Source organism: Anomalospiza imberbis, chromosome 6 (assembly GCF_031753505.1).
Source record: "Anomalospiza imberbis isolate Cuckoo-Finch-1a 21T00152 chromosome 6, ASM3175350v1, whole genome shotgun sequence".
Lineage (NCBI taxonomy): Eukaryota > Metazoa > Chordata > Aves > Passeriformes > Viduidae > Anomalospiza > Anomalospiza imberbis.
The window spans coordinates 22,601,918-22,621,091 of NC_089686.1; the positions used below are offsets into that span (position 1 = coordinate 22,601,918).

The 19,174-nt window shown below is 42.4% G+C and overlaps 1 protein-coding gene and 2 long non-coding RNA genes across 4 annotated transcripts in view; 2 read left to right on the top strand and 1 right to left on the bottom strand.

The window, feature by feature from the left end:
• Positions 1-8,692, bottom strand: part of ESRRB (estrogen related receptor beta) — a 131,063-nt gene extending 122,371 nt beyond the window's left edge. The window contains exons 1-2 of one of the 2 annotated variants that reach the window (XM_068192786.1): positions 8,632-8,692; positions 1,913-2,080 (exon numbers count right to left, since the gene is read on the bottom strand). Coding sequence is in view for 1 of the 2 variants with exons in the window: in XM_068192785.1 (XP_068048886.1) it covers positions 1,913-2,080; positions 2,825-2,858 (202 nt within the window). In the remaining variant the exon portion in view is untranslated. Of the gene's footprint in view, positions 1-1,912; positions 2,081-2,824; positions 3,389-8,631 lie in introns of those variants that run through there. The other variant, XM_068192785.1, reaches the window with a different exon arrangement.
• An 11-nt stretch (positions 8,693-8,703) lies between these two features.
• LOC137475467 (uncharacterized) lies at positions 8,704-12,396 on the top strand. The gene is made up of 2 exons (XR_010999912.1): positions 8,704-8,782; positions 10,788-12,396. It is a non-coding gene; the product is annotated as an uncharacterized lncRNA (long non-coding RNA).
• A 281-nt stretch (positions 12,397-12,677) lies between these two features.
• LOC137475464 (uncharacterized) lies at positions 12,678-15,377 on the top strand. Its single transcript, XR_010999909.1, has 3 exons — positions 12,678-13,018; positions 13,688-13,778; positions 15,284-15,377. It is a non-coding gene; the product is annotated as an uncharacterized lncRNA (long non-coding RNA).
• The last annotated feature ends 3,797 nt before the right edge of the window (positions 15,378-19,174 follow it).

Genomic DNA, 19,174 nt, shown 5'->3' on the forward strand with positions numbered 1-19,174 from the left:
TTCAATTTTTTTCCAGCAATGTCTCTTGGCTTTTAATTCTTAGTGGGACCTCAGAACAGCTATATGATAGATTCTTTGTTAGGTACAGAGTCAGCAATTTTAGTCCTTTAATGCTTTTCAGAAAAATCTGCTCCTTTTATTACAAAATAACATTGCATTATTACAGAAAAGCAATAAATGTAATATCATGGCAAAACAAACAGAAAAGGACTTCAATAATTTAAATATGTTCATTTTTAAGTAAAGCAAAAAGCTTTTATAATCAAAATGAAGCTTCATATCATGACAGCAATCACGGTTTTATTTGTGAGGAAAAAGGTTCATAGCAAGCAACGTGTTGTAATGATCTTTGGGGGCATTATTTGGGCATATTAATTCACCTGGTTTATCCATATTCTCCTAAAAGCCTTCCTTATATCAGAATTCTAGCTGAATGATGGAGTATTCATATAGAGGGTTAAAAACTGAAAGCATTAATATGTAGTCAGTAGATTTTTATTCCTAGCACTTAAGCTAAATGTTCTAAGTATTAGAAAATGTACATCGAAGAAATGCAAAATAAAGAGCTAAAGAAGAAGCCTATTTTTCACCCTTCTACAGTCAATCCAAAATTAATCTATCAAGTATTCCTCAGAACCTGATGTTTTAACTGTGAGGCAGCTCTGGTTTTATTATTCTGTTTATATTAGACACTTTTTCCTCCAAATTATTTTAAGTTTAGCTTCATTTTATTTGTTGTTGCCTTCAAAAATGGTACATTTTGGGGGTAAAAAGTTTTCCAGAAAATATATTTAGTGAGAAATTTATGCTAAAAACTTGACATACCAAAATTAAAATTATAATATTAAGGTTTTGGGGGGTAGACATAGCAAGGTTATTTTCCTATGCTTAGAAATAAATATTAACCCTAAATTTTGTAAAAAGATGTAACACAAACCTCTGAAGCAAGAATATGAAACAAGAAAAACCTCTTATATTTTGACAAAAAATATTATACTAAAAGCTATTAACAAAATATTCACAGTCATTCTTTTTCTTCATCTCTTGATATTTCTACTAAAAACTATTAATAAAAAACAATTTCTGACTAATTATTGTTTTCCCTGTCTTCAAATTTCTGTTAATAAAAATACTCCAAAAATACATTATTGCTCAAACATTTTACATCTTAACTGCTTTACAGAAAACATCTCGTTGGTGATAAGAGAGTAAGTTCTGTCTTTGATTATCACTGTACCAACTTTGTAAGGACTTGCACCCCTCTTTTGTCATTAAAGATTCTTCAGTTGCTTTGGGACTTTTAAAATTAAAGAAACATCAACTGCTTCATGCTAAATGCCTTCAGTAAAAGCAAAATTTCATTGCATGTGTCTGATAAGAAAAGATTTGATATGCAGCTGGGGGGGTATTGGGTTTTGGGTTTTTAATAGAGGGAAGGTTTTCACTTGTTTTTTTTTTAAGACAAGACTGCTAAAGTTCCCAGGTTTGCCTTTACCAGCATGGGATAAATAGCACCTGTCCTTGGTAAGCCCTTAAGCAGAGTTACGTTATACATTGACCTTTTTGGAATGCCAGCAAACCTGACTGTTTCTATTCCCAAAACAAAACTGTTCCACTCAAACTTTCATTTACTTATTTCCAGAGGAAAAAATCCACACTTAAATAGAGAAACTGCCTGATTTCTACAAAGTTCTGAACCAACTCCTCTCCTTGTGGGTCGCACTGACCTTCCTTTGACAGAGTGAAAATTGAAAAAATTATTACCTTTAACTGTATCAAGGTGCTGCCATAATTTTTAGACCAGATAAAAGGATTTCTGCAGAGCAATGCTTGGATTAAAAAAAAAAAAAAAAAGAAAAGAAACAAAACACAAGCCCATAAACGCAATAAAAGATAGAAGTTCGCTACTTACATGCTGCAGGCTGAGAGATGAGGCTCGAGGCTGGAGTAGAATTTCCCTTGCCCTCAGGTGTTTCTAATTGCTGATTAAATATCTTTTGGTTCTGCCTGCACCAGCCGACAGTCCCCTCTGCGTCTCTGCCTCTCTTTGTGACTAGGACACAGTACTCCGAGTCCCAACCTATAAATAGATCCCAGCTCTGTGATTGATATAACAGGCAGCTGACAAAAAAAAAAAAAAAAAAAAAAAAAAAGAAAGAGAAATAACCAGGTCTTAAGCAAGGCAGCAAAAGCTGGGCTTTTAACTCTGCACTGTGCCCAGGGAGGAGTCCCCCACAGTCACCCGTGGGCATCAGAAAGAGAAAGTGCAAGGCAATTACTTTCCCAGCAGCATTACAGCAACTTGAGGCATGTAAAGTGAACGAACAAAATTCACTGCACAAAGAAGGAGAGGCAAAACACAACTAGCAGACTGCATCCAAGTCTTTTGCAATTTAACAAAAATAAATGCCATTTTCAAAACAAGCTGGGAATTCTGACAGAACGAGAGAGGAGTTCAGAGCTGAGGTCTGGGGGTTGGTCCAGGCATGCTTGTATTTCTGCTGCAGAATAAACCAGTGGGTAGGCTGGCAATTTAACAGCTCGGCAGTCTACTTAGGGTCTCTGCCCACAAACACTATTTGATGAGGCTGTTCCTGCAAACAAAACTGAGGGCAGTGATGGTACCTCCCTATTGACTCAGCAGAAGTTACTTGCTCTCAAGGAGCTGAGCCCTCTTTTCTGCTTAAGCCCTTGGCTGCCAGGAGAAAGTGACGAGTTACAGATATCAGCAAAGCTCTCTTACAGAGGCTGAGCTGGGAGCCCACCATCTGGAGAGTGACTTGAGAGAACACATCACAAATGTTTCTGGTCTGATCCTTATTACCTGACACAGAGGGAATGGTCCTGGATTTTCCCATATTTAGTCCCTACAGATTCTCCTGTTAGACCCACAGGCAAGGTTGGTAACCTTTCCAGCAGGCAGCTGTTTCTCCAAGCCTTCACCAGCTCCTAGATATTCATGATTTCCAGTAGAGCCTTAGTGACTAGGGAGCGCCATAGCAAATGGAATGAACGGCAAGGCAGCTAATGATGAAGACCAGTGGAAGAGTGGGGAAGAAGAGGGAGAATAGTAGGCAGGCAGAGGCAAAACAGCTTTCATGACACTGCTGTCTTTGGCAATATCTCCTACAATCAACCCTAGCACCACGCACACTCCTGCCAGAAAAAGTACTAGTGCAGACAGGGTACCAGACCCACCAGCCTTCTTTTCAATATATTGCAAGGCTTGCTTGAGCTGAGATGGTAAAGAATGCTAAATTCAAAGAGCAGGATAAAATCCTCAGGCACCAAGCCCATGCTGAACTCCATGGTTCTTTGGCTCAGTGGCTAGCAGTACCTGAGCTATTTAAACTAGTTTGGGCATGTCTACACCGCACTGCAGCTGCTGCTGTTACTGGAGTAAAGAAAGTTACTTCAACGAGAGCAGCTGTCCCAAACCAAGGCAAGGACCCACCACATCAGAGCCAAGGTCTCATTCAATTTCAGCTATTGATTATACAGGAAAATACAGTACTTTCCTCTATTTTGACAAAATCTTACTGCATGTTTAATTCGCCTCGTGTCAGTGTCCTTTGTGTCTAAGCTGGTAGAATTTAGTCAAGAAGTTTTACAAAAAAACACTGTGTTCACTGGAGAGGGGTCTGATGAAGCACTAGGCAAACACCCATGATGATTAGCCATTTTCCTCAGTTGAGCTACTGTCCTGTGTGAAGTCTGGCTTGTCACTTTACCACAGCTGCATATCCCTCAGCTTTAAAAAAACAGAGATAACAATACTTAACACTGTGCTTTAAAGCACTTTGATATCTAGAGATGAAGACCTACAAATGAAGAGGGGGAAAAAAGTATCTGACAGGCTGAGCTCCAGCATGGAAACACACCCTCAATTGCCTACTGGATTCTGGTCTTTCACCTAGCTGAATCAGATCTCAGATCAAAAATTACCTGATAAACAATGAAAAAATTTATTTTTGCCCTCTCATTTGGGCTGGCTAGTACAAGATATTTTGGGCTTTAATACCGAGAGCTGTAAAACCTTTTACACTATCCATCGCCATCAGAAGGAATTTTAGACACTCAGTACACAGAATAATCAGGCTGACGCATGGCAGACAAAGGTCCTGAAACCTAAATCCAAAAGTCACTTTTAAAAAACTCATTTATAACTGTCAGACTGTTCTCTGCTGTTATATATTGCTGACATCTAAAGTTCTTCAAATACTACTCTGTCAAGCTTTGTGTTGAATGGAAAAGCATCATCCCTACCCCTTTACATTGTCATGGGCTAAACTGATGCTCTGGTGGAAATACCCATGATGTAGTCTAAATCACAAGAACTTTTTGAGAACATCTCAAGAAGGTAGCTAGGAATTTCTATTCAGTTCTTAGGTCCATGTCCAGTGTTATCACTAGCATCCCATACCTACATAGCAGAAGAAGTCCTGGGCATACACTAGTACCCCATTCTTCCAGTTTCTGCTTGAAGGGTGAAGGGAGGAAGTCTTGACAGAAGCCACAGTTAACTAGCACGAATGAACTTTGAATGGAGTCAGAATTCCTCCATCCTTCCTCTCTGCCTTTAGACAGCAGGATGTATGACTTTAATTGCACCCCAGTGGGGTACCCAGCAATCCAGAGAAGATCTGCTTCAGATAAAACTTTAAACACAACTTCCACACTCCCACTGCCAGCACCTTTGTGCATAAACACCGCTTAATTCCAGACTCAGGGCAAGGCAGGGAAAGAATCCAAGAGTGGAGGCCATGAGACTGAATGCCCACTCAAAACACTGCACAAATAAAGCCAGAAGATTTCAAAAGCAGATACATTAAAAACAAAAAAAAAATTACAAAGATAAACATGAGTAACTTGTAGACTCTAGAAAGACTCACCCAAGTACCCAAGTACAAGGTATTCTTGAGGTATCCTTGAGATACTCTTTACCCATTGTAAAGTGCAAGGGCAGTATTTTCTACTTGTTGCTTGGGAAGGTATTTTTTAAAATGCTTCTTGCTAGGGCCACTTTGATCATGCACCTGTATTTCTGTCTCAGATCCTCAATTCTACAGTGGAGGTAAAATTTCAGTGCTTATTTTCCTTCAGACACAGAGTTTGAGTCTCGCACATATAAATCTGGGCAGAATTTGCTCAGCTGCATGCAAGTTATTATAGAGGAATGCAAAATATACTTTCCTCTTAAAGCAAAAACAATCAAAAAATCATAGATACCTTTTTTTAGATAGGGCCAAAGGAAAACCAGTTGAAGCTTGAAAATACTGGTCCAATCAGTGTAATCTTCCAATTGCCTCTACCCATACATTCAACTATACAGATAAACTTTATCCCTTTTCCAGTCTGCTTCCAGATGCTTTGGTGCAAATCTGATTGATGTGTTGTAAGTTTAGAGCTCAGAGTCACTGCTGCTTTTATAACAGGAAATGCAGGTATGAATACAAGTATTAAAAGATAAACTGAAAGTCATCTTTGCCATTTCCAAGGCTAGCCACAAACTATGAAGAATAATATAACACATAATAAAAAGTTTCTTCATCGAAGTCACATTACTTTGAAAGAGCCTCACAAACCCAAAATTTCTAAACAGCTGCATTAGTGCCCTGCTGGATTTAGTGAGGTGTGAATTGCACAGATTTCAAACAGGGCCTATTTACACACCAAAAAAATGTTCTAAAAATTATGGGGGTTTTTTACATAAAGGAAGTTAATGTAAAAAACCCCAAATTAACAAATGTTCCAAGACTGAACATTACAAGATGAGAAGTTAAAGATAAAAGAATGAAAACGTTTGAATAGCAACTCTCTTCTGTATGCTTGGCACATACAGTATGACTCTTAGATCTAATAGGAAGTTAAATATACTATGTATTTTGAAACAAAATAGCCTGAAAAACAGCAATTGCTCAAGAGGGAAATGCTGATATTATTGCAAGATTAGTGTTTTTTTAATTCCTTATTTAATTGCAATGCCATAAACTTCATATTGCTTCAATATTCTTTTTCTGTGCAACCAGGTGCCATAGCAGGGCTTTTTCTTGCACACATTGAACACAAAATTCATATTTTTTCATCCAGTTTTTTCATGTACCCTCCAGGAGGGTTCATGCCATGTTGCCATGTCAAGTCTCAGTCATCAGCAGAGAAAGTCACATTGTTCTAATACTCTTGTAAACTTTGCTCCTTCTTTAGTTCTGATATATTTTTATTTTTTTTGGGAATGTAAAAATGACTAAGATTTTAACGCAGGCCTTCTACCAGATTTAACCATTCCAGCTAAAGGTGTTAGCACTGTCCAGCTGCTGGCCAGCTGGAGTTTAGGACTCTAGCAGTTCTTTGGCAGAAAGGAATATGTAAACTTTCTGAATAGATACAAGTAAAGCACGTCAGGCTAGGACTAGGGAACTTTCCTGGATTAGGCAGCACCCAAATTTATTCTTTAATTTTCAGACCTGTGGGTAGAAAGTCTTCACCTGGCACAGCTATTTGTAGAATTAGACTATGGACAGGCACCATCTGTGGCTGCTCAAGCAGAGGTTATGCCATTGGCTTGAAGAAGAACAAGTGCAAGCATAGAAGAATGCTCCTCTCCCTTGTTTTTCTGAGTCCACCAGTAATAATAATGCACTAATGAAAAATAGCTTGGCCTGAGCAACAAAACATATAGCAGAGTGGGTTCAGAAACTATCCAGAGCAAGCATTCAGGTCTACACATACACACAGAAATAAAACCTGTAAGGATTTAAAGCCTGCAAGCACTAGGACAATCATATGCTGCATTACATTTAAATACACAGCCTTTGTCAGTGTATCACACGCAGTATGATAATACAGTCTCTTCTACCCTTACCTCGCTTAGATCCATTCTAAACTTTCACTCCTACTACACAGCCTATGCCCAAATGGGCTTCTGTGTTCATACCCATGAAAAAATAATTAAAAAAACAAAACAAAACAAACAAAAAAATCAAAACAAAAAACAAACAAACCAAAACAAAACAAAAAAAAAAAAAAAAAAAAAAAAAAAACCAGAGTAAGAATTCTTGGACCTACTCCTGCCTAAATTATGCAACCACGATATTCACTCACTGGAAACCTCCACCATCCTCTTCCAGCAGCATGCTGCAATGCATTCCTCCAGCGCTGGGCTGTCCATTGCATCATTTGGGGCAAGCACCCTCTGAACTTTTTTTTTTTGCTGCAGATGCCTTGCAGAAACTCACCACCGTTGTTGTACCACTTGCTCAGAACCTTGTTTAGCACCAGCAAGTCCACACCTGTGCTGGCAGGGCATTAGCTGTGCACTCAGACAAAGCTCAAAGCAGCCTGGCAGCCTACTATGGTCGGCTTCAGGCAGGAGATACTGTTTCATGTTCTCCGTGACCTTGGTGTGGTGGGGAGGGACAGGAAGCATGGTAACTGTCATAATAGAGCTGGTACCAATTTTGATATCAGGATAAGGAGAACAAAGTGAAATTTAAGCCAGCTCTGGTGCCAGATCAAATAGAGACCAGGATCACCAGAAACAGCTTCCCCTTGGGTTCTTGTTTTGTTCTTAGTTCAGATTCCATCAGACAACTTCTACAAAACCCAAACAACGACATTATAACCACAGACAGGCCTAACCATGATGTCTGGCTCCAGATCTAAATTTTTTACAGCCAAACTGTTAGTTCAGCTCCCTTGAAAAATCATCACCATCCCGCAAATTTGTGTGTCAGGGAGGCTGTTAGTGCTTTCTCTTCTCCTCTACAGGGAAAGGCTCCATACCCTTTGTGTGTCTTGCTTGATTAAAAGGTAAATTTTTAAAAATAAAAATGATGGGAAATAACTGAAGTTCCTCAGAGGAAGAGGATATTCTGCTTGCAGACACTCAGATGAGGAATAAGCTTTTCCAGGAGAAGCCCTCTGCATGCAAGCTGAAGGGTTTCACCAGCCCCCATTCCCCCTGAGGACATGCCGGCAGGCTGGCACAACTCAGCAGAGCTCTCAAAAAAGTGAGGTGCCATGCAAATCCTGCAGCTTCTAAAGTGAGGAAAGACCCATTCTGCAGTGGGTCCAACAGGAGTCCACTCCAAAGCAATACCATTGATCTCAGTCCTGCTTGACCTCCCAGCCACATTAACTGTGTCAGAAAGAGCCCTTATCTCTGCCCTGGGGGTGGGACTCTCACCAGTCTAAGGAGAAAGTGCACCTCTTACCCCTGTCAAAATACTATCAGCCAAGTGTCACTCAGCATATCCACACCAGGTGTCTGTGGCCAGGTGCTGGCTGTGGGGTGGCTGCAGGGCAGCCTTAGTGAGGAGAGGCCAGGGCTAGCCCATTCCTGATATGGCCTGCTCCAAATGGCTCCAACCCACCCACCACAGGGCACAGCTGAGCCCCTTGGACAAGATGCTGGTGCCCATAGGAAAACATGTTTAAGAAAGGGCAGAAAACACTGCACAGGCAGTGAAGAGTGAGAGACAGCCCCATAGGCACTCAGGTCAGAGCAGGAGGGGAGGAGGCACTCAAGGTGCTGAAGCAGACAGTCCCCCCGTGCCCCTGCCGAGGGCATGGTGCAGCAGGAGGATATTTCCTGAAGGAACTGCAGTTCGCAGCTGGCCAAGGTCAGCCCACCACAGTGTGTCACAATAGATAGAAAACAATCCGCTTCCTTCAGTAGCCTCCCTCTGTACCCCAGACCTGGTCAAACAAGTGCGCCTGACAGGTGATCTCTGGGTGATGTTGCTAGGGCTTTTGTGTCAGGCTAGATATGCCACAGGGACAGGTAAGAGAAGACAGGTAACCAAAAATAAACCTGAACAGAACTAGAAACTGTCTTGATATTATGGGAAAGCCTATTCTGTCAGATCACACCAAACCCCTACCTACAATTCCTGACTGATGAGGAAATGAAACAATTGTGTTTGGGAGGCACTTGAGGGCACACATTACTTCCACAGACACAGCAAAGTGTATGCAGATGCCTGCCTTAATTCCCTTGCTGGCAGTGAAGTTCTGCCACCATAATACACTCCCTCACTGTGGGTAAATCAAACACAAAATGTCTGGCTAAGCATTACCCCCACAGAAATCTCCCCAGCACATAAAGGTACAACAAGGTCCCCTTGCACCTCTAGGGGAACAGGAATCTGCATTTCCAACTAAAGCCTTTCAGCTTCTCTGTGCCATCTAAAATCACTTCTGAGCCCACTATATGGCTGCCAGGCCTTTGGCAGAGAGCTCTAAGCCCTTTCAAAATGTTGAACAGGTACACACCCAGGTAGTATCCTTCTCTCCCTCGTATCTCTTTCTGTCTTTAGGCAAGTTCTACTGAACTTTGGCTCATCTTCCTCTTAGGAGTAAGTGAGATGGTTTCTTCCTCTTCACTGCTATTCCGTTGCAGTCTTCTTTGCCCCCTCATTCCGTCACCTCAAGTCATTTTTCATCTCAGTGTTGCCAGTCACCTCTGAAAGCTCTTCCAACCTGGACCCTTCCTGCTCTGCAGCCTGAAGCACCTCAAAACTCAGAGCATTTCCTCTTTAAGAGAGTGGAGAGAGAGAGAGAGAAGGGGAAAATGGCAAGAGCCTTTTCTTTAAATGTAGTTACTCATATGTGCCAGAAAGAAGAGTTTCACAAAAGGATTTAGCGTTCCTTTCCTCTACTCTCCAGGCAGCCAGAAACTCAACTACTCAGCATGGAGTTCATCCCACATGAAGGAGCAAGGCTACAGCACGCAGAGTGGACAAGCTGCAGGGGAAGTTGGTGCAGCTGCACTTTACAAGCTTTACTGCTTGTAAATCAGTCACTTGGGATTTGGTCTGAAGATGCTTTGCGCTGAGAGAATGTCAAGGAAGGGACACACACATGGGCCCAGCAGAGAGGTGGCAGTGCCAGGGGGTACCGGGATAAGGTGCCAGGTGCTCAGACAAGTGGACCACAGCTGTCCCCACAGCCCAAAAGAGCCACGTGCTGCCAGCCAACAGAATGCGAGGCTGAGAAAGAGACAAAATGCCAACATGCCAACAGATTTCTCTGCAGACAATCTGGGCATGTGTCACAGAGAACATCCCCCTTCTAATGTCTCTGTGGCCTTCTTCCCCCTCCTCCTCCCCTTCTGGGCTCCTGGAAGTGCCACTTCCAGGACACAATGCTGTACTGCAGCTCAACACAGGTATTCAAAGCTGCTGGAACCTGAGCTGGAGATCAGGTATAGCGCAGTCCTTAGCCAACTATATTGCCCTCCATACTCCCCTCCTCCTCCCCATCCCCACCTACCCCCTGTAACAAGATGTCACATTCACCAAGGCTTAACAGTGAGAACGGGGGGAAAAACATCTTTCAAATTCTTAACTTCAAGTGGATTTACCCAAAGCCCCTTGGAAACAGCTGCTTGAGGAAGGTTTCTGTGGAGCCCGTGTTCCAGATGCAGACATTTGGTTGCTCAGTCCCTTGCTGTTGCTTTAGTCTGTGCTCTTGCCACACCTGGACCTGTCCTCACCTGGAATAACCAGTCCCTTCCATCACTTCTGCCTAGGGCCTTGCTGCTGTTGGGAGGTGAGGCCCAGCTCCTCTCCTGTTCCCTCCCTTCAGGAATGTGTCACAGGCATGGGCTCACACACTCATACACCGCCTGGCTGTGACTGCCCACTGAGCACAGGGAGGCAGATCTGAAGCACTCATAGTAGCTTCTTCCCTGACACATCATGTACCACACAACTGTCCTGTGCTTACAAGCTTGGGGAAAAAAACCCAGTATGAAATCACAACCTTCCTTCATCACCTCTGTGCAGCAATAATCTTTGTGCCAGAAGCGTTGGATTCCACCCTGTGCGTGCTTTCGAGGCTGGGCAGCAGGGTCACTTTGCAGCCAGGTAACAGAAACTCCAGGAGAAGTCCCACTTTTATGGCACACAGCAAATAAAGGAACATTAACAAAACAAAGCTATATAGGGTTATTTAAGCATGCTTCTAACAAGCTGGTTTGGATTTCAGCAGAAATACAGCATCATTCATTTGGACGTTATATCCAGATGAGATCTAGGCTATATTAAATCAAATGCAAACCATGAGATTGTATCTAGGCTGAGTTATCACTGAGTTAATATACCTTAAGTAATATAGACAAGAACAGAACCTCTCTTTCTTGAATATATTTTGTGCCTTGCCATGAGATCCTGGGATTCATTTACCAGGTGAAACTCCATGGAAACTTGAAGGACAGACTACCTTCTTCTTTTTGGAAGCCTGTTCTCCAAAGCTGTTGAGCTACATATGTGTCATTCTCCCAAAGAAATTTCTTTTTGCCACTTTATCAGATGATACAATTCACATTTTTAAATTTGTAAAAGTGGGATGTTAGAAAACATATACCCTGTGGAAATGTTTTCATGTCTCCTTCTTAAGTTTTCAAAGAAAACAATTCATGTTTGGGGAAAAAAAAAGTTAATTATTTTTAATTTTTTCCCTGGTCATTAGGCAGAAAATGAGACTCTAGAGGCATTTGGACTGCTCTTTGTAATCATGGGGCATTTCATATTTCTTGATGGTAAATTCCTCAAGAAAATATTTTCCTAAATCTCTGTAATTCTCTCACAAAATTTAACAAAACACTCAATTTTTTAAAGAATTATTTTCAAGTCTTCTGTATTAACTACTATTGTTATGAGTTGTGGCAGTAACTTGGAGAAATTGTTACTCACTCTAGAAAAGCTTAATCAAAGAGCAAAGAAGACCTGACGCCCAAAGCCACAAGGAAGCAGTTCCTTGCCCTGAACTGCTCATTGATTCCATCCTTCAAAGGTGATTTCTTCAGCCAGGTTCTCCACAAATGCAAACTCTAATTCAGCAACCTTCTTCAGAATGTGTGAGACTCTGCAGAGAAACTGCATCTGCATTGCTACATTATGTTTGCAAAATGTTGCTTGTTACCTTTGCAAACATTGTTAAGTGAGTCATGGACAGCCTCAGTGGTCTACGTAATGGCAAAATTGCAAATAAAAGCTCTTCAGCCATAACCTTTATTTAGTGTTCAGAGCAGGCAAAAGTAAGGAAGTTCACAGACAAAAATGTCATTAAGGTTGTGCCCTGACAGAGATGACTACATAGCTACTGTACATCTCTGAGACTTAATGTTTCCAGATGCCTCATAAATGATAATTTTTACTTCAACTAATTACAGACATGCTGTGGTGACTCCCCAGACAGACTTTTAGGTTATTTGTATTATTATTATTATTATAAGCAGCATTCAGAACCTGTGGTCCTATGACACTTAGCACCACGTATATGTAAATATGCAAATATGATCTTTACTGCAAACACATTGTAATTTGAGGCCTGGTCTGCATCATTTTTGTGCAAATGTAACTATCCCACTTCACAGGAATGATTTTACAAGAATATTTCACTGGAAAAAGTTATGTAACTATAACCACATTTATGTTAGTTTAGCTTACATCTCCAAAGAGCCTGTGCTGAACTAAGTATGTCGGACCAAAGTAACATTCATGCCAGAACTGGACCAGGTTGACTATACTGGGATCCAAAATCACAGTGAAACCAGTACTCAAGAGTCTGACAAAAACTGGGGCACACATAAGTTGAGGTCAGAGGATACAGTCAGTACAGACATCAGCAATTTTATATCTGCATTTCAACTTCTTTAAGAATCTTCTATCTGAAACAAAGATGCCTTGTTTGCCATAGTGTTCTCTGTTGTGTTTGACTGGCTTTTTAACTTTATTACACTGAGGCTGCTCTGTTACTCACCTCTTACTAAATTCCAGGGAATCCACATGAATTAGCAGGGTTATGAATGTCCAAAAAGAAGGAAGTTCATGCCTTACTATTCACTAGAGAATCTGCGAGACACTGACCAAACAATGGATCCTCTGATGCACTCACAGTAAGATGTGAGCCTCAACTGAACTCTTCTGTAATTGGGGCATTTGGACAGTCCCTGTCCCATGCGGATTTCCTGGACTCTAATAAGCATGAGCTCATCCTGCAGTCTTTCCCTAAGGTATAATAATAAGGTCTCTACCTGTCACCTATTTCATGAAACTTGTCTGAACTTAATACCTTTCAGAGTCTGACTGGGTGCAAAATGCATTTTAAATTGGATAACATATTAAAAAGCTACACAGACTTAACCAGTGTAATCACATACTCAGTATTCCCTTAGAAAAGCAGACCTAACAATAAGTTCAAACTAAACTGACAGGGCATTTTTCTAAGGAAGACAATTATCTGTAATTAATTTTCTTTAAAACAAAAGAAAACCAGATAGACAAGTGACACCCACAAGGAACCAAGACCAAAAAGAGCTGGATGTGGAACCAGTAGCCCTCACCTGTGCAGTGCTCAGCTTCTTCCTGCTTCACTCTTCTTGTCCTGCCATTTTCCTCCTTGCTGATGAGCATCATCCCACTTCAACCCTAATCTGCCTTACATGAAGCATAGGAAGAGAGTAGGCAGGGGCTTCATGGGCACTTCTGGATTCTGTAATTGGTGGCAGATTTAGGGCTAACAGTTTCCTTGGCCCCCAAGATGTGCATGGACTAACAATATTTCACGTGCTGATAAATTGTCACTATTGCGCACAAACATCTGAAATTGAAAGCCAAATTATTCTTCCAGATTTAGTGCCTCCTTTTACCAGTTTCTCTGTTTTGAACCACCCCTGTTCTAGATCTCTTAGGGAACTTGAGGATTTGAAGTGGTGATGGTAGGCTGCAATCTGGATAGCTGTTTTCCTTCTGTGCTCTATTACTCCAAGGAGGGTAAGTAGATCCTCTGCATATTCCAGTAGTAGACAGGTTTCTTGGAAGAAGATGCAGCAGACAGCTACATTCTCTAGAGGCAGATCACAGAATAAATAGATATGGATTGTGTTGGTCCCATATGAGGTATCAATTGTATGTCTTTGTCTTATCACTCCATTCCTCCTGCTTTGCAAACCCAAAACACTTTCTCTGAATAATCACAACTGCACTGATTTCTTCCCTCTGCAAGGGAGCCAGGAGCCTGCACTGATATTTTTAGGTAACCCACTTGCTCTGTTTTCTTTCCCCTCTGTGAATAGATCCCTCACTTATTCTAACCCATAATCTCACACACATTTCTAGTCTCTTTCTCTTCTAGCACTCTCTCAGAACTGCAAATGCAGCACCTATTGCTTACATACAGAGCTACACTATTGCTTTCTGCTGGGGTTTCCTTGCGTTCGGCCCTCTCCCAGGGCTGAACCAGAAGTACATGACCAGAAGTACAGAACTAGAGACTGCAAAATGACCTTGATAAAAGTAGAAAGTGGTTGATAATATAGAAAGCCAAGGAAAACTTCCAATGAATATTTTTATGATTATTCATCAAAGCTGATAAAGATCCCATTCCAAAGGAAGGGGGGTAAAAGACCCAGTCAGCAAAGGAAGGTAATCTATAACCAAATAAATTTCTCATCTAAATTTTTTCCTGTTTCATAGTGACAGTTGGCATAAAATATCACTACTCTGACATGCAGAAACCTTGGTGCCAAGTTTGTGGAAGCATGAACAACAAAGCCAGTAACAAGGCAGGAGAGGATGCGTCAGTCCTTTTGTGGTTATGTCCAACACATGCCGCTGCGGTCTCAAAGGAGTTCCCCCTTTGATTCTAACCATATCCTGGTTTTCCATTTTTTCTCATCTTCTGCTTTGGGAATCTTAGGAATGTCTTTTTACACACACCCCTTTCAGCCTGTGTGCTTTGTCCTACCCATCTTTTTTCTTCAAGCTTTCCATGCTTGATACCAGTCTTTCAGTTTCTCTTTTCTTTTTATTTTGGCCCACAAACAGCCCCCTTCCCCTGCATGTCAACAGCAGTGGGAAGTAACCTAATTAATAGTTTCTTGATAGGCTACCCCACACATGCACGCACCCATCCCCCCAGTATCCCGCTGGCAATTCAACAGCCCTCTCTCAAGAAAGGAAAAATATTTCCATACTAATTAATAACAACATCGGGTAGTTCTGGGCAGAAGGATCTGGGATTCCCATTTGGGCCTAGATCTCTCGAGCTGAAGGAGCAACTGTACCTCAGAGCACATTTCCTTTTCCAAATCCTCGTGTTATTAACTGTTTACACTGTTCTCAGCATCAAACATCTTTGCAGCCTGGCTTCTATGTTAGCTGGTATCTCTGCAACTGAGTTCAGGCCGAATTCCTTCAGCACTCAGATTGTGCCTCTCATTTAGCACATGACACTTGTTCAGAAACCTACAGTGCTTCCCTTCTCTCTTCTCCACCAGGATTCACACGAGCCAAGGACCATGCTGTGGTTCTCAAAGGACACAAATGCTACTGTATCTATTTAAAATATCTTTAGTGCTTGACTTCCCCTGACATGCACTTCCCTGTCTCTGTTTCTGCCACAACCATTGCAAAAAAAAAAAAAAAAAAAAAAAAAAAAGAAAAAAAAAACCAAGCTCTGTTTTTGAAGTATTCTGAAGAGAAGGAGTAGTTCTCAGTGCTGACTGAGCTAGTGCATAGATGTTTTTCTCCAGATATAGTAGGCTAGTCCCACTCCTGTCTTCACCCAGGAGAGGGGAAAGGTACTAAATGCTTCATTAAGGACTGTGCTCAGAGATGGGCTTCCAGAGAAGAGGTGAAGCATATGAGAATCTTGCTGTCCTGTCTCAGAATCACCAAGGGAGAGTTGTGCCTTCTGCCTCTAGAGGTGACTGGACACAACATGACCACTTGTTTCTTCTGCACCACAAGCCAGGAAAAAAAAAAAAGAAAATTTAATAAAGTGTGAGAAACACTAGTGCTTCTGAAAAAAATGCAAAGGACAGAGCTCTTCCCAGTAAGAAAAAATGATACAGGTCCTTTTTCATCTATCAGCTCCTTAAATCTATGACAAATAAGCAAGAGTATTTCCTAGAAGCCCTGTACACACAGCTTTGTTTTAGGGGACACAGTATTGAAGCAAAACTGCCATTCTCCATCACATACACTGGAGGACAGGCTGTCTCCAGGGGCTGTTGAAGAAGCAGAAACACCAGCAGCAGCTACAGAAAGGTTCACACTATGCAGGGAGATACCCACAAGAACAGGTCCTTCTCCTGTACAGAGTGACCTACAAAAATACTTCCAGAAAAATACTTAGATAAAAGAAATGTACATGGAGCACATTTATGAAGCAGTGGGCCAATGAAAGGCATCTTCAAAACAGAATAATAAGGAAGGAAGAGTAAAACAGAGAAAATGAAGATAAGTGAGGTGCCCCCAGTTATTCTGTGAAAGCAGTGCTTCCTGCTCAGCCTTCATAGCATCACATCCTCCACGTACCCACTTCCCAGGCCAGCCTTCTTCTGAAGAGCCTTTCATCCCTCAGCTGCTGTCCAAGCCTCAGTGCACTCACACTGTCCCCAGTGCCTGCTGGGCCACAGTGTGGCCCAGTCTCCCCCATCTCCAGAAACAACCATCCTTGTACAGCAAAGCATATGTGTCCATCCACAAGGCTGAAAGAAGGAAGGATGGAAGGAATGAAGGAAGAAAGGATCCCTCTTAAAGAAGGGGGAAGAAGGATGAAGACAGAGGCAAATAGGAGGGAGAGTGAGAGGGGCCATAAATTCCCTTCTAATTCCAAATAATTCCGATTACACGGATGAGTAGTTTTCAATCAGAAAGATAATCTCAAAGATAGATGGCAGGATAATTGCTCGTCGGCGCGACGTAAATATTGTGTCGTTTCTATTAATCTCAGCGAATCGGGTGTCAGGGTTGTCACTCATTCATCAAAACAAATTAAAAAAAAACATATTAAAAAAAGAGAGAGATGCTGGAGGGAGGGGGATGTATATCCAATAAGCAGCTGAAGGCGTGCAAGGTAATGAATGCTGCTTACAAGCTGTTTGCATTTTTTGCTTTATAAAAGCTAAAGGTAACTCAGGCAGTAGATCTTTATTAAACTCTTGGTAGACACTGCAAGGGGCACTGCTGCACACAGAACTGAGCAATAGGGCTGCAGAATGGGACTGTGGTTGTGAAACAAGGGAGGGAATGAAGTGGACAATACACCCTAGATATGGGGCTGAATAGTCTGGGCATTAACAACAGGCAGGAGGTACAGCAGAGTCATCATGGTACCTGGAAGAAAGGACACAGATCACAGCACAAAACAAAGGCAGTGCCTCCATTGCCAAGTATAGGAGTGGGCAGGGAATGTAGAGTGATGTGGAGAGCTCAGCTAGCAGGGCACACAGTGCCTTGGTGCAGTTTTGCCACACTGGCTGCAGGATGACAGCGCGTCACTGCCCCACTGCTTTATCAACCTATCTGCCTAGTATTTCATCCCCAGGCATTGTGCACCTCCTCTCTCTGCCCTTGAAAACCACATGGCCATAGGCATCTTCCTCACAGCCCTAGGGTCCCCTGACTCTACTGTATTGGCTAAGTTCATTAGTGCTGACCCAGCAGGACTGATGCCCCCCTGCACCCCTCTCACCCTCTCCTGAAACACACTCACTTGCCTGGGACAGTGCCTTGGTCTGGGACCTACAGGTAAGAGCTTGGGTCATGTACTGGTCAGAGTGGCTACACAGAAAATTCCTTGGGAAGACCCTCATTCCATTCTGACATCCATTTCCTGAGAGCTGACACCACGTTCCCCAGTTCAGGAGCCCTAGACTTAGCTTCAATACAAGGGATTTTCTGTACTGGGTGCTGGGCTGAAACTACCACTCACAAGACACAGCTGGCACAGCTTTACTGGTAGAGATCAGGTAGGAACAAATAACCTTAAAGAAAAGGCTCCCCATACAACTTTCACCTTATCCAAGGATAGAGTCATATCTTTCCAAGAGTGAAAAACTGCTGCTTAACAATAACCTCCAGGCATGCCATCCTGTGCAGCAATCCACCAGAGCTGGTGAACTAGTCAAGGCTGGATTAGCATTTGAATAAATAACTTCCCCAGAAAACTCAGCCATGGGCAGGAGCAGTTCATAACTGTGCAGGAAGGCTCTCTGAGCCAGGGCTGTTTGAACCTGCTGCTCACTGCAACAGGGAGGCCTTTCAGTACATCATGGTCATCTATAGTCACTGAAGTGGTGTTCTTCAAACAAGTCACCTCACTTTGCTCTTGAACAAAACTGTTTCCTTTTTCTTGCCTGTAGTCTGGAGCAGCCAAAACACTACCTGAAGCTTGTGCTCTTGATGGTGTATTTCAAGTACCTTAAGATGAAAGAAATGCAAAGCTATTAAGTTTTTAGACCAGACTTAAGTTTGTCAATAAGTCAGACAAGTTTTGCCCTCCTGTTCTCCAGGAAGAAGCTGGCAGGTTTTGGCTGTAAGTTAGCTTAGTGCTTTGCAAACAGCCCCTTAACACAAGGGCCTGAACCAGTGCCCAGGGGCTGTCTTCACTAAACGGATTTGAAAAATGCTAATATTTCATCCCTGGCCACATTGGTGTTTCTTTTCTGTTCATTTACTGCTGCTGTGTGCTAAGTGAAGATTTTTATTTTAAAAGCCATTCTATTGGTAGCTCCTGTTGAAATTTGGAAACAAATTCTCCATGAACATCCTCCTGTCAGGCTACAACAGAGCTGGTCCCAGTGTAGGACAAGATTCATTAGGATTGAGTGCTGTTCTTACTGCACAGTCCTCTGGGACAGAGGGAGCAGGGATACTTGTCCCAGCAACACATTTAACCTGTCAATCCAGCCAGCAACGCAATATCCGCTGGGGATTTCAGTTGCTTCTGTGATCCTGCCTTATCTCCCTACATCCCCCGGCATGCCCACCACTCGGTGAAATGTCACTTCTCTCTCCCCTTCTTCCAAGATGGAAGTGAACTTGTGTGCCTGGCAGGGGTCTGACAGACATGAGCTGAAAGGCTGTCAAGGACCCACTGAAAAGCAGGCAATCCACACTGTGTCAGATTTCGGGGTGTAACACTGCAGCCTTCTGTCTGCTCTTGGGCTAACTCTAAATGGAACCTTTGATAGGCAGCCAGGCAGCTGTCATCACAGGGTCAGCCTCAGAAGCAGGAGAGTATGAGCACCTGGGAAGCACATGCCAGTGAGCAGAGAATAGCAGCAGTATTGTAAGGCTTAGTACTACAGGGAACCAGGAACACCAGAATGAAGGGAGAGTCAAGCATTGGATAATGAAATAGACCAAGGGCATCCATCCAT